This window comes from Neopelma chrysocephalum, unplaced genomic scaffold (genome assembly GCF_003984885.1).
Source record: "Neopelma chrysocephalum unplaced genomic scaffold, ASM398488v2 Primary Assembly neopelma1_180, whole genome shotgun sequence".
In the NCBI taxonomy this organism is placed as follows: Eukaryota; Metazoa; Chordata; class Aves; order Passeriformes; family Pipridae; genus Neopelma; species Neopelma chrysocephalum.
The window spans coordinates 1156848-1170762 of record NW_020897842.1 but is presented as its reverse complement, the minus strand read 5'-3'; the positions used below and the strand labels follow the sequence as shown (position 1 = coordinate 1170762).

General features: G+C 45.9%; 2 protein-coding genes across 5 annotated transcripts in view; one reads left to right on the top strand and one right to left on the bottom strand.

Moving 5' to 3' along the window:
* MMEL1 (membrane metalloendopeptidase like 1) overlaps window positions 1-11105 on the top strand; it is a 29448-nt gene extending 18343 nt beyond the window's left edge. For all 4 annotated transcript variants that reach the window (XM_027702142.1, XM_027702144.1, XM_027702143.1 and 1 more), the window contains 15 exons: window positions 1807-1941; window positions 2542-2631; window positions 2882-3018; window positions 3497-3590; window positions 3862-3990; window positions 4271-4369; window positions 4748-4831; window positions 5081-5184; window positions 6062-6120; window positions 6766-6885; window positions 7942-8075; window positions 8437-8502; window positions 9458-9553; window positions 9856-9932; window positions 10107-11105. In XM_027702142.1, coding sequence (XP_027557943.1) covers window positions 1807-1941; window positions 2542-2631; window positions 2882-3018; window positions 3497-3590; window positions 3862-3990; window positions 4271-4369; window positions 4748-4831; window positions 5081-5184; window positions 6062-6120; window positions 6766-6885; window positions 7942-8075; window positions 8437-8502; window positions 9458-9553; window positions 9856-9932; window positions 10107-10206 — 1524 coding nt within the window. In that variant the 3' untranslated portion in view covers window positions 10207-11105. The remainder of the gene's footprint in view (window positions 1-1806; window positions 1942-2541; window positions 2632-2881; window positions 3019-3496; window positions 3591-3861; window positions 3991-4270; window positions 4370-4747; window positions 4832-5080; window positions 5185-6061; window positions 6121-6765; window positions 6886-7941; window positions 8076-8436; window positions 8503-9457; window positions 9554-9855; window positions 9933-10106) is intronic.
* A 2704-nt stretch (window positions 11106-13809) lies between these two features.
* TNFRSF14 (TNF receptor superfamily member 14) overlaps window positions 13810-13915 on the bottom strand; it is a 1818-nt gene continuing 1712 nt past the window's right edge. The window contains exon 4 of the mRNA XM_027702109.1: window positions 13810-13856. Coding sequence (XP_027557910.1) covers window positions 13810-13856 — 47 coding nt within the window. The remainder of the gene's footprint in view (window positions 13857-13915) is intronic.

The following is a 13915-nucleotide window of genomic DNA, read 5'->3' as shown; positions in this document are numbered from 1 at the left end:
ACTTATCCTTGTGCTTTGGAAAACTCAAATATATGAATCTTCAGGGCATGTAACAGTCAGAGTTAGACTGTGACATTCATTGCTACATTTTTTCCTAATTATGCCAAAATTTCGTAACATTTACAAAAGGACTGAACAACTGTATAAATATCAAGCCTCCCCAGAATTGGCCAACCATAAAGAATGTCATGGAAAAATAAAATCATTAAACAGTCTCTAATTCTGAAGGACAGGTTCACATTTTCAGTGCAGGTTGTCTTGGATTCCCTTCTGTCTTCCTCTAAATCCACTGATACTCAGCTGGTAAGAATCTGCTGCCACCTACTCTCCCCTTTCCCCAGAATTACAGGAAAATTGTGAGAGATGATTTTCTAGCTGTTTTTCTCTGCCAATGCTCGGGGCAAAAGCACTGATTGGGCAAAAACACTGTTTCTGTAAATACACAGAAAGCTGTTGCAAACAGAGCCAGATAATTTATCTGTTTCCAAGATGAAAATTCTGCTTTAGTACATTGTATTTCCCTCAATTATGTCATGCTAACAAAGAGTATTTGCAGCCCAACATCAAACCAATTTTCCTAACAAGAATGGAAGGGAAAACAGAGGGACAACAATCAGCATTTGAGACTCTTTTGTCTCGTGGTTGTAAGGGCAGATGAAAACATCAGTGGGAAGAGTTTGCTTCTTACTTCGGTGTATTTAACTATATTCTCATACATAATATAGCTTAAATACAGCCCTATGAGGTTTGTACAAGATTGTTTCTGCACCTTCTGGGCACCTTTACAAGCTGCCAACTCCTGATCCAGAACAACCTCCTGGCAGCTGTGCTGGGCTGAACCAGGAGTCTGTGCTGCAAGTGTCACCTGGACAGAGCAGTCACAGCAGGAAAGAGGGATATTGATGCTCTGGTGCAGGAAGGTCAGACATAGATTGACTTGTAGGAGATAGAAAATCAGGTACAGTGCAGAGACCATCCCAAATTAGCAAAAGAAAACCATCTCTGCTCGATACAGCTTTAATTTGAAGCCATAAACCAGCGTGGGCAAGGCTGTGTCTTTAATCCTAATGACTAAGGAGGAGACACAACCCCTTTTTATTTGCTATTTACCAGCTCGCTGCCCCCAGACAATGACCCAACTCTGATGACCCAAACTCCCCCTGTGCTTAGTCCAGCATCCTTTGGCAAAGCTCCTCCTGAGGCCTGGGGGAGTCTGGCCTGATTAAGGGCTCAGCCTAAAACCACAAATCATCGTCCTGTAAGTGCCCAGACACAACTTCACAACAGTTACTGTGTTTATCTGGTTTCCAAGGTCTGTGGAGGAATAAAAGTGTGCAAGAAGAACAGGTAACTTTAAGTTTTCCTGCATCAGGGATCAGTACTCCTTCAGCAGCCAAATATCTTTTCAAAGCCCTTTCTGGGGCATGAATCAGCCAGAACCTCCCACCAAAAATAAAGCAAAGGTATCACTGGAACAGAGCTTTTGTCTCAGACAGTGAAACCAGAGTTGAGAAGATTTATGGTATTGCTTTCAGAGGACTCAAACCTTCCACATTTACTCTGGGATTTTGGCTGGTGGGGATCACTGTTCCCATAGAGTAACTCAAATCATGGAGCATTCTTAGCAATTCTAACTCAGAGAGCCAGAGCTGCATTGCACAGGGAAGCAGGAAATGTGTTTTGAGGCTGGTAACTGCCCTGCAGGGTATTCCAGGCTGAACTGAGCTCCAAGGTGTGGCAGTGGTATCTACTATAGGAGAAAAAAACCCCTCAATAGTGTCCACACCCCCTGTTCCCTGTGTGCAGGTGAGAGAGGCTTACCTGCAGTTCATGATCACCGTGGCCAAAATGATCCGGGAGGACCAGAACGTGTCCAGAGACGACTCCTTTGTCCAAGAGGAGATGACAAAGGTGATGGAGCTGGAAACAGAGATTGCAAATGTGAGTACAGAGATGAGATCCAGAGCTCAGAATGCTGGGGGGTGAGGGAGGAGGGTCTCTTGCTGTTTGTGCAGCAGTTTTCAACACAGCACGAAACCCACGGCCCAGAAAACAGGGGGAAGAAGATATTTTTGTGCCATGAACAGCCCAGAAATCAGTGTCTCTGTGTCTATAACTGTCTGCTGAGTACACTGCTGTGCTGCTCCAGTCCTAGCTGTGTTTATATTTGGAACTCTTCTAAAGCAGCATAACCCATCTTCTGCTAAACACACACTGTGAGAACACCAGGGCTCGCTCCCTTCCATCCTTAGAGATCTACAGCCCCCTAAAAATCTCCCAGAGCTTGCTCTGCCATTCTGGAGGACAGAGGGAACTACTTGGCTCAGCATGTCACTAAAATATTATTGAATAGCAGGGACCAGAGTTCCTGCACTGAAATTTAGGAAGCAGCACTGGACACCAACAAATGAGCTTCTTTTCTCCCCAGAAAAATGGTTTATTTGCATGTTATTGGAGTGTGTATTTGTGCACGTGAATGTGATTTCAGCCACTGATATTTCTGCCAGTTGATTCCAGTAATAACCTTGTGAATGTCTTCAGGCAACGACCCCAGCAGAGGAGAGGCACGATGTGACCTTGTTGTACAACAAAATGACCTTAACGGAGCTACAGGAAAAGTTTGCATTGAATGTAAGTGCTTAATGAGCAGTTTGATACTTTCAGTCTCTTAATTCCAATGGAAGTGGCTTTGTGAATTTGTCAATGACTCAACAAAGAGGTATAAAATCAACCCCATTCTTAATCTTGTCTTCAGAGTCTCTTAAAAAGTTTCTTTCTGCTGAACAACACTACGGCTACATTCAAGGCCATAAAACTGTAGAAAGTCCAGTTACTAAGGCACTTAAACACCCACCATTGGCATGTCTCTCTGTCTGCCTAGGAATTTAACTGGACCTTCTTCATCCAAGGTGTCATGTCTTCAGTAAGTGTCCAGGTTGACCCAGAGGAGGAGGTGGTTGTCTATGGCATGCCCTACCTGCAAGAGCTCAAGGCAATCATCTCCAAGTACTCAGCAAGGTAAAAAACTGGGGAATGTGCCATCAAAACTCACAGAAATATTGTGGAAATGTCAATCATTGGACCCCCTTTCTAGTTCTGCCAGAGCTCCTCCGAGGAAAATGACAGCCCTGTAAAATATGGGAAATGTCTTTGAAGGACTTGGAGCCTCAGAGCACTTCAGCAGCAAGTGTCTCACCTGCTGCTTGCTTAGAAAAGGTTAAATGGGAAGCAAAAAGTACATCACAGGCTTAGGTCTTGTTACATTCTAGAAGGAAAACCAATAGGAAGTGAATCCCTGAGCACACAGGACAGTCCAGTCCTGGGGCTGGACAACCCCAGTGAAATGAGGACAGTCCCCTGCAGATGCCGTGAAACCCAGGACTGGCAGCAATCATTTGCTTCCTTATCTCCATCCAAAACTGAGATCCCTCTCTGGCTGGCTGCACTGGTGTTGGTTTTTGCAGGGGATTAAGCTCAGCTCTGCTTTCCCACACAGCACCATCCAGAACTACCTCATCTGGCGGCTGGTGATCGACCGCGTCAGCAGCCTCAGCCGCCGCTTCAAGGACGCCCGGGCCAGCTACAGGAAGGTATTTCCTCCCTGCCTGGACAGCTGGGCTGCAGGAGAGCCCAACAGCTCCAGAGCAAGTCCTTGTCCACACAACCATGGCAGGGGGGTGGAGCTAGACGAGCTCTGAGGTCCCTTCCAACCCAAACCATCCCGCGATTCTGTGGTAAAGTCACGCAATCCCCAAACAAACCCCGGGGCGGCAATGGGAACCTTTGCCTTGGGCTAAGCTGCTGGTTAGGGGAGGATCTGGAGGTGCCCAGGCAGGGCCAAAGCTGTGCTTGGTGCTGCAGGCTCTGTACGGGACGACGCTGGAGGAGGCGCGGTGGAGGGAGTGCGTGAGTTACGTCAACAACAACATGGAGAACGCGGTGGGAGCGATGTATGTCCGGGAGACTTTTGCTGGTGAGAGCAAGAGGATGGTATGTAGTTTACCCTTCATACTACTGTACCTCCACCGTGCCCACAGAGCCCATCCCCTCCTGGCTGAGCCCCCCAAAATGTTTTGCCCAAAATGTTCCACCAAGAGTTGGAAGGAAGGAGAGCTCGGTTGTGATGCTCTTTGGAATGCTGAGCACCGTGGTTTAGAGCAGAGAATCTGGGGACACCAGGCTTCAGCAGGAAGCTTTTCACCCCTCCTTAGCCCTGCCTGGGGAGATGTAAATCATGTAAGTGATTCGTGTCTCACTGGTTCTCTTTTAGGTGCGAGATTTAATAGAGAAGATCCGCGAAGTGTTTGTGGAGACCTTGGATGAGTTACAGTGGATGGACGAGGCATCCAAGGAGAAAGCCAGGGAGAAGGTCAGAGATAACAGGGAACTTCAGGATTCCCTTATGAATATGAAATGTCTGGAATTTTGTAGTATCTCTATTTCCATTTCCTCTACAAAATGGAGGAAAATACTTCAATGTTCATTATTCCATTATCTTGTCACATTGTCCTTTCCTTTTAATCCTTTGTTAGCCCCACATCAACTGGAATGGCAATTGGATACAATGCAATCCCCCAGGGAAAACATTTCATTGTCCTTAGGACCGTCAGCACCATTCCAATAGCAAGGGGAAAAAAAAAGACAACTAAACTATTCTATTCAATAAAGTACTGAAACTTCATAGAAAACCCACCACACAGCAACAAAACCCACAATTTAGAGGAAACACTAAATTCTTTTCTTCTAGGCCATGGCAATCAAAGAACAAATTGGCTATCCAGATTACATTTTGGAAGATCAGAATGACAAATTGGATCAGGAATATGCCAATGTAAGTATTCTGTGCACACCTCAAGATAAAAGCCTGCACTTATTTTCTTGCCACTTGGAATTCTTACACCTGTACAACTGTCCTTTCCAAGGACATTAAAAAGAACATGTTAATAAATGAATGCATGCAGGGAGCCAACTTTTGGTTGATACCATGTAATCAAAAAACATCTTACAGAGGATACATCCAGTGGTATGAGTCCCTCTTTCTGCACAGCTTACTAATACACCTGGAGCTCTCTTTCTTTAGTTAAACTTCAGTGAGCAGAATTACTTTGAAAACATCCTGGAAAACCTGCGAGCTGGAGCCCAGAAGAGCTTGAAAAAACTTCGGGAGAGAGTTGACCAAGATATGTGAGTTCCCAGCCAGCATTTTACAGCCTCAGTCCAAGTTCTGGGTTAGTGGGGAGGGTGTGTAAGTCGTGCTGTGGGCAGCTGAGAGTGCTGGGGGCTGAGGCAGTCAGGGAATTAAGCAGGTACTTCACTGACTCTGGCAGCAGCAACCCATCCATTCCCTTGGAATCTCCAGTCCTTCCTCAAGAGGTTTCACATTCAGAAATGGCATTGAAACTATTTCACACGAGAGCAGTGCCAGACCTTTCTGACAGCCCAGCAAGGAGGGGAAACAGTGTCATGGAAATTCTCCATCCCAGACAGTGTCAGGAAGAGGGGTACCAATCACCACATTCCACATCAGTGTGGCTGCTCAGCATTCGAGGGGAAAAGCATCTCTCCCTTTACCTGGGAATTATTTTGGATGAGAGGTGCCCCTAAACAGGCCACCAGGTATTTCCTGGTATCAGGATTTCTTTCCAGCTGTGCTCAATGCACCCTTCTTCCCTACATTAATCATTTCCTTATACAATTTCCTTAGAGCAAATTATATTTCTTTATATATCCTTATGTATACTCTTTATAAATATATATATATATACATAAAATCCTTACAAGGATTATATATCCATATAATATATTTCCATATATATATATTATAATCCTTACAAGGATTATATATCCATATATATATATAATGCTTGTAGGGATTATACATCTATAAATATATTCCTTATATTATATATATTTTATATATACATATATAATCCTTATAAGGATTATTTCCTTACCATCCTTTCCTATACACCCTGCACTTTTTTAACAATAATTAAAGTAAAAAAATGACTAAAAAAATTCTAAAAAATCACTACTCACTGTGTGCAACGTTTGTTTTCAGATGGATAATCGGAGCTGCAGTGGTCAATGCGTTCTATTCCCCCAACAGGAACCAGATTGGTAGGTTTAAACAGCTTTAAACTGCTGCATGGAACTAATTCAGCATTTTTAGGCCCACAGCAGTGCAGCTCTGCATCCAGAGGCAAAGCTGGGCAGAGCCCTCAGCTGGCACATCAGCTGGGTGGGTTTTTGCAGAGCTGTGGGCACGACTGGCATCGAGTGCCCTTGGTGTCTGTAGGAATCCCTCCTGGGCATGTGTTACACCCCAGCTGTTGTTGGTACCAGCAGATGATTTCTAACGTTTCCTTAACCCGAATAAAGCAATAACACATCCATCAGTTCCCCTATAAAATGGCTCTTGCACACAAACTGTGCCTGTCTCCAAAAGGCAGCTCCTAAACATTCTGTTCTTGACTCACTGCAGCAAACATTATGCACCAAATTAGGCTAAACTTAATGCAAATGATGCTTGGGCCTCATCAGGGAGATACTGTAGCTGCAGATGTGCCAAATTAAACCTTTATTAACTTGTCATTTCCCATTTATCAAGAGAGAAACAATTTCACAGGAGGCATGAGCTTGTTTCTAATCGTTTTATATTTTGTGTTCCTTCCTGACCCTCACACCAAGCAAACAAGCTGCCTGCCAAGGATGCAAAAATAAAGCCACCTTATGGCATCTCCCCCTCTCTCTCCCTCCGTGCAGTTTTTCCTGCTGGGATCCTCCAGCCCCCCTTCTTCAGCAAACACCAGCCCCAGGCCCTGAACTTCGGGGGCATCGGGATGGTCATTGGACACGAGATCACCCACGGCTTCGATGACAACGGTGAGGAGAGACCTGGGAAACGGGATTATTGCAGCTGAAACTCCTTGGGAAATGGGATTATTTCAGCTAAAAACTCCTTCCCCTGTGGGGAATGACAGCGACAGGCTGCTGGGACTGCAGGTCCCTGCACACACGGTCACATCCCTGCCTGGGAGCAGTTCAGGAACACCCCAGGGATGGCTCTGCAGGGAATGTTCCATGGGCAAAGCAGGGCACGCAGGAAACGAGCAGGTGTCAAAGATAAATTCAGGCAATGGCAATTCTCAGGAAAAACTGTTACTTTTACGGCATCATCAGGTCAGAAACACAAAGCAAGCAGATACACAGGCTCCCAGAGTACAGTGAAATCAGGGAATGACGTTCTTGGGACAGAGGAGTTTTCAGTAGTGTCTTGAAATCCCGGGAGATTTTGTTTTTCAACACGAATGCTTGAAATAAATTGACTTTATTATCTTTCTTGAGTGCCACATAAAAATGTTTGGGCAGAAACTCACTTCTGACTCCATAAGTCAGTGGTTTTTTTACACATGGGTTTTCTTGAAGTTGGTTTTTTGTGGTAGTTAATCTTGTGCAGATGACACATAAACACACAACACAGCCTCAGAATTCGAGTTCTAGAGCAGAGAAAACCCTTGCTCTAGACAGAGTGTTGAGAACACAAACCACAGAACTGCAATTCCAGCTTTTAGTTCTCCATGAACCTCAGTTATGTCACGTGGACACACAGAACGAGCACCTCAGTTACCCCAAAGGTGGGGGGAGTTTTGTTCCATGATGAATAATCCAGCTGGAAATAAAACCAGGCCTTCGTGGTATGGCTGAAGTCAGGGCTGCTGATTGAGCAGGAAATCATGGAATAACAGAGATCACGGCTGATCTTGTCCATTCCCTCGTGACAAAGGGGATCAGCTGTGCCACAAACATTCCTGAGCATCCAAACCAAAGGAGGAAGGAGGGAGGGCACAGCTCTGACATCCCAGGTGCTGCCCTGGAGGAACAGCGGCTTCAACACACTCTCACCGAAAAATTTGCTTTTTAACTTGGATTTCCCTGCAGGAAGGAATTTTGATAAAGATGGGAACATGCTGGACTGGTGGAGCAACTTCTCAGCACTGCACTTCAAGGAGCAGTCCCTGTGCATGGTGCACCAGTACGGGAACTACACCTGGGAGCTGGCGGGGGGGCAGAACGTGAGTAACACCCACCCCCCCTCCACAGGGCTGGGAACAGGGAATCCCTGCAGAGCACACCCCCAAAAAACTACAGCTGGCTGTTCTGGGAACAAGGCACAACAGCAGCCCAGCAAGCCCAGGCTCTGTGTGCAGGGAGGTTCTGCCCAGCACCAGCCCAGCTCCTGTTCATGGTACATTCATACAGATGGTCTCTAATCTACAGCTTTTTCCCTGTGATTTTTAAATTTTTTATTCTCTCCTTTCTTGCCCCAGCACAAAGCCATTGCTTATCCGTGTTGTACGACTGTGCTTCAGCCTGTGGTTCTTAGAGTTGCTGATTTTACTGGCTATGGAGTAAATAAATGATTGTTTTTCACAGGTCAGTGGCATCAGCACGTTGGGAGAAAACATTGCAGATAACGGAGGAGTCCGACAGGCCTACAAGGTAACTCAAACACACTGTGAGTTAACCTTACTGGGACCCAGCAGTGGGGTTACCCAATCTGTCCTGAAAAAAAAATGACACTTAGGTTATTACCACATGCAAAAAGCTAAAGCCTCAATTATAAGCTTCTGTCCCCGTGGATCCAATCAGAGTAGGATCTGCCATACCTGGACCCAGGAGCAGCCCAAAGGTGGAGCTCCAGGGTGAGCAGGGGATGTTCTCCCCTACAAATAACCCTTACTTTTTTATCTCTGGTGTTTTGAGTATGGCACCAGTTAAGGGTGTTCATAGCCCATCCTGGATTTTCAGGAATCTTAACTGACATTTCTGACCCTGAGGGACAACATTCCAATTAATGACTTTGTTAGAACTGTTTCAAAAGCCATTACAGGTGTGCAGGAGCAGAGTGGGATGACACAAACTGCCTGCTTACAGAATCCTGGGATGTTCTGTGGTGCTGGATCTATTTTTACCCTCAGCTCTCCCTTTTGTTTCATGTGCTTTGGGACTATCTCAGGCTGCAGAAACAGAACACTGGGAATTAACCAGCGTGAGGACACATTAACTTGTCTCCATCATGTCAATACAGCTAAAAAAAGCAAATTGGCCAATTAATGTGTAACAATAAGAGGTAATGGATTTAACATTGAGCAAGGTTTTATGAGCAGTTACCTGAAGAGAGAAAAATCATCACTAGAGCCGTGGAGGAGACTTAACACTTTATTTCCAGATACAAATTCCTGTGGAAAGAATCAGTGAAGTCAACGGAGCTTATGCTGACAGCTTTGTCATAAAATTCTCTGTACTATTTGTATCAGAGAGAGAAAACCCACAGAAGTACGGAAGGGAAACATGTTGGGTTCACTCATATTGTGGCTAAAGCCTCCCACCCCAATAAAACATTCAATATCCCCCTCCTGCTGCTCCTCTCAGTTGGATTTATGATCATTTCCAGGCCTATTTGAAGTGGCTGGAACGGGAAGGGAAGGAACCAAAGCTTCCTGGACTGAACCTGTCCCACAAACAGCTTTTCTTCCTCAATTTTGCCCAGGTAAGAACAGTCAGGGTGGTGCCCCAGGCTCTCAGACTTCAGTTCATGTGAGGAAGGAAACACCCGGTGAAACCACCTGCTGATAGATTGATCCCAAAGCATCAGATCTTGATCCAAGACCTTGTAAAACAAAAATTAATTAGTAAATACTTATATCTATTCTACCTCTCTATAAAACATACTCCAGTGATATCATAACAAACTGGGATGGCTCTTGGGAAAACTTTGAAAACCAGTGAGAATGTTCCCAAAATGAACTCCCTGAAACCCTGACCCACTGATTATTAATGCTCCCTGTCCAGGTTTGGTGTGGCTCCTACAGACCAGAATATGCCAGCCAGTCCATAAAGACAGACGTGCACAGCCCTCTGAAGTACAGGTGGGTACTTACTGACCCAGAACTCGCTTCATTCACCCCCTTGCACCAAGACAACCCAGAAGGAGAGTTTTATAACACAGCAGATAAATCCAGACTAGCTTTCAGGATTTCTGCCATGGCTGGAGAGCACATGCACTGGGCCTTCATGTTAATAAGTGTCTTCCCTTTGTTTAGGGTGATGGGATCCTTGCAGAACTTTGAAGCCTTCTCCGAGGTGTTCCACTGTAAGAAGGGCACAGCCATGCACCCCGCGGGGAAATGCCGGGTGTGGTAACCCAGGGACACGGGGGGTGACCCGCTCCGGTGCCACCACACACGGCTCCTGGCAGGGACGTGCCTGGTGTTCTCCTGCTCAGCCCCAGCCAGGGCTGAGGGGGCAGCTGCTGGAGTGGGAATCACAGCCCCAAGGCACTGAGCTGTCCCAGTGCCCCCGGGCAGCACACGGGGATCGCAGGGAGCCGGGGCTGGGCCAGAGCCCACGGGGTGTTCCCGGCCAGAGCGACTGTTTCCAACGACATCCCGACTGTTATCAAGACATCAGGGTTACAAGGACTAATTCTTAAGCGAAACAAAACCAACAAACAGCCACGAGTCTATTTTTCAGAAAGGAACAATAATTTTAATACGCCAGCTCCACCTTCTGAGGCTCAGCAAACCTGTCTGAGGTGTTTCACTGATCCGTTCCCAGTGTTCTGATCCACTTTCTGGTGCATTCTTCCCCAAATCAGGTTAGAGCTGCTGTAAACTCTGCTGTGTGTCCCCCTGCACTTTGCTTTGCTGTCAGAGATCGCTATTTGTCGTGACATGTCACGCAGTGAGCCCCGTGTCGAGATGCCTGCTGCACTCTCCTCCTGCACTTGAGTTCCTCTGCTCCAAAGAACAACCTTCAAGTGACATATCACTAGAATTATCACATTTTAGAAGTACAAATTCTGTCTTCATGGTTAAATTACAGGGTCCCACCCTTCAGAGATATATTTAAAATGATGCTTATTCTTGTAGAAAGTGTATAAAATACTTTTTGCCAAATAGCAAAACATGTATCCATGGAAACAATTAAGCTGGTTTTAATCCTGTGCCTTTTCGTTTTGCCATAGGCTATTTTTCAGTATTTACACTTGAAAATGTAACATGCATTAATTTTTAATAAAATTTAAAAGAAAAAAAATCACAGTGGCCAATTCAGCAAGGATTTCCCTATGGAGAGGGTTGGATGGCTTTCCTTGGTAAACATCCTACCATAATGAGAATATTTTAAACTTTCAGCTCTTCATAGTGAATTTTAAATAATCTTTCAGCAAATGCTTTTCTTTCTAGCACAGAAATCCCTGGAAAGCAAGACAGTAACTGCTTGTGTGAAGTCATGGTGGGATTCCTGGGGTGTCCTGTGCAGGGCCACGGGTTGGACATGGTGATCCTTTGGGTCCCTTCCAGCTCAGGATATTCCATGTTTCCAATGCTTACAAAGTGCTAAATCACACTATTCCTTTGCTTCCCAGATCTCAGCACCCCACTGGCAAAAGGTTTGATCCTGTAAAGTCAGGTTGGCACAGAATCCCCCCCCCAAAAGTCCAAGTTGTTGTGCTTTGTCACCGTGTTCATGGGCCAGGTTTGGCCTTGGGAATTGCCTTCTTCACATTTGGTCACTCAAGTCTCAGCAGAGGGACTGAGAAACTGCCCAACCCCAGACTGGGAAGGGGTCACTGCCCTCCCGAGGGAACTGGGGTGAGGGACAGCAGTGTGTGTGTGCCAGGCACAGGAAGGGGCTCAGAGCCCTGGGGGCTCGGGGGCAGGAGGTCACAGGGCCAGTGTCCTGACTCTGCAGAATCATTTGGCTCTGGACACAGGCCACTGGGGTTCTGGCACATCACCTGGTAAAGGGATAATTAACATGTGCCTGGGAGGGTTTATTCCAACTGATCATCACAGCACACGGAAGTTTCTTCGTTTTTTCATCTGAGTTTATCCCACCTCCCACCCGCAGAAGGCTCTTCCCAGCTGTCACTTTGTGTCAGCGCCAAGTGCACAGAACTCCAACCTCCCTTTACAGCCCCAACCTTCCTTTACAGCCCCAGCCTCCCTTTACAGCCCCAGCCTCCCCTCACAGCCCCCCTCCTCCGCTGTTGTAGCCCCTCTGCACTCCCGCTCCCCTCCCCATCACAGCTCCACCTCCCAGCAGCCGCTGATAACCTCGGTGAACCAGGACTCCAAATGCCCAGGAAAGGGCACTGAACTACTCTTGACCACCGCGTTACTTTTCCACAGTCATAAAACACTTCAGCCTAGTGGGAAATCCTGTACCCAGAGGTGTTTCGCTGCATTTTAGACTTGTGGGCAATTAAGCATCAGAGAAGCTTTACTACGTCCTTAGGAAAATAAGGACGACCCTGGTGGTTTCCAGAATGAGGAACATCAAGCCTTTCCTTCTCCCATGCTGCCACCTGGTGACAAACCCGGCTTCCAAAACGCACCAAAAGACGCGTCCAAGAGGAGCAGTTTTTTTCAGGCTCTGTGGAACACACTCTTGGTGCAGACATTAAACACCCTGCTATGGCAGCACCCAAATATTTCATTTCTAGCTGGTAGATGGGTGGCCCTGGTTGGTGCTGAGCTGGCTGTGCAGAGCTCGCAGCTCACCTACAGCAGCTTCTACCTGCAAGTGAAGTCACTGAAAGTCACGTAATTATGGGGCTGGAGGACAGATATTTCTTTGCAAAAACATCTTTGGAGCAATTGCTGCCTCAACACTAATAAATCCCTCCTCCTAATGACAAACTTACTGAACAACAGTAATACTGAACTCCTTTCCCTCCTCAAGATCTTCACCTGTTTTCACAGCTGTTTATTTACCTCAGTAAATTTATTATCACTTTATTAATAAATTTATTATCAGCTGATTCACCTCAGTAAAACAGTAACATCAAACACCTCAGGATCCAGAGGGTTCCAACAGAACAATTCAAAAATGACAGAGCCTGTAAAAGCCACAGGTCACAGAGGTGCAGGTGCAGCAGCAGGATGACAAAGAGGGCCTTCAGCAACAAGATAAGTCATTAGACAATAAAAAAAAACCTAAAACACAACTTAGCAGAAGGTTGGTTTTAGCACAGAGATGGCTGAAGGTGCCCTGTCATTGTTCTCTGAACTTTCTCCACCTGGGGATGTGGTTTTATCTCGAAAGTTTGCTCAAAAAGCTCTTTTTATTTACAGTGGACCCTTCATGCAGGGGTGTTGCAGAGAGACAAGAAGGAGTTAACAATTACCAGTTTCTACAGTTGGAAATGTTGGAAAATATCCAATGTTAATGAAACATTAACCAGCTACTAAAGAACTTACCAAAGAGAAAAAAAGGTCAGGAAAAAAATTTGTACTTGCGCAGTTCCTCTCTTTACTGATCATTATGACACAGTCTAACCAGCCACAAACCAGCAAACACAAAACCAGTGGTGAATTTGCTGGGTGCTCCTGGAGTTTTCAGAAGGAAATGTCAGAACTGTCTTCTTGACTTCTCTCTTATTTGACCACCAAAAGTAAAACCAATTCTCAGCAGACAGGAAAGAATTTCTAACCTGACTTTGCCTTCACAAAGTTCCAGAAAAAAAAATGTTTTGTGCTTGGTTGTTTTTAACCATCCCCATTATCTGCCATGGGTCAAACAACACTCTCTGATTCAGGCTTGGTTTCTTCAGGGTCAGCATTGACTTCCTGCACAGGAAGAGTTGTTCGAGCCCCTTTCTCCTCGATGAACCTCAAAGCCTGACCACGCTGTTAAAGCTTTAAGACACGTCAAAGGAAAACACAGAATATGAACAGTCAGGTTTTAGCAGCTTTTATCAGCAATTCCTGCTCCTTCCACTCCTACCACACACACCTGGGCTTATTCCTTAAGGCCAAGAGCCACTGCTGGGCTCCTCTCAAAGCACACTTCAACACATCCCCCAAAAAGAGAAAGCAAGGAGACAGATACTCACCTCGGACTCCTG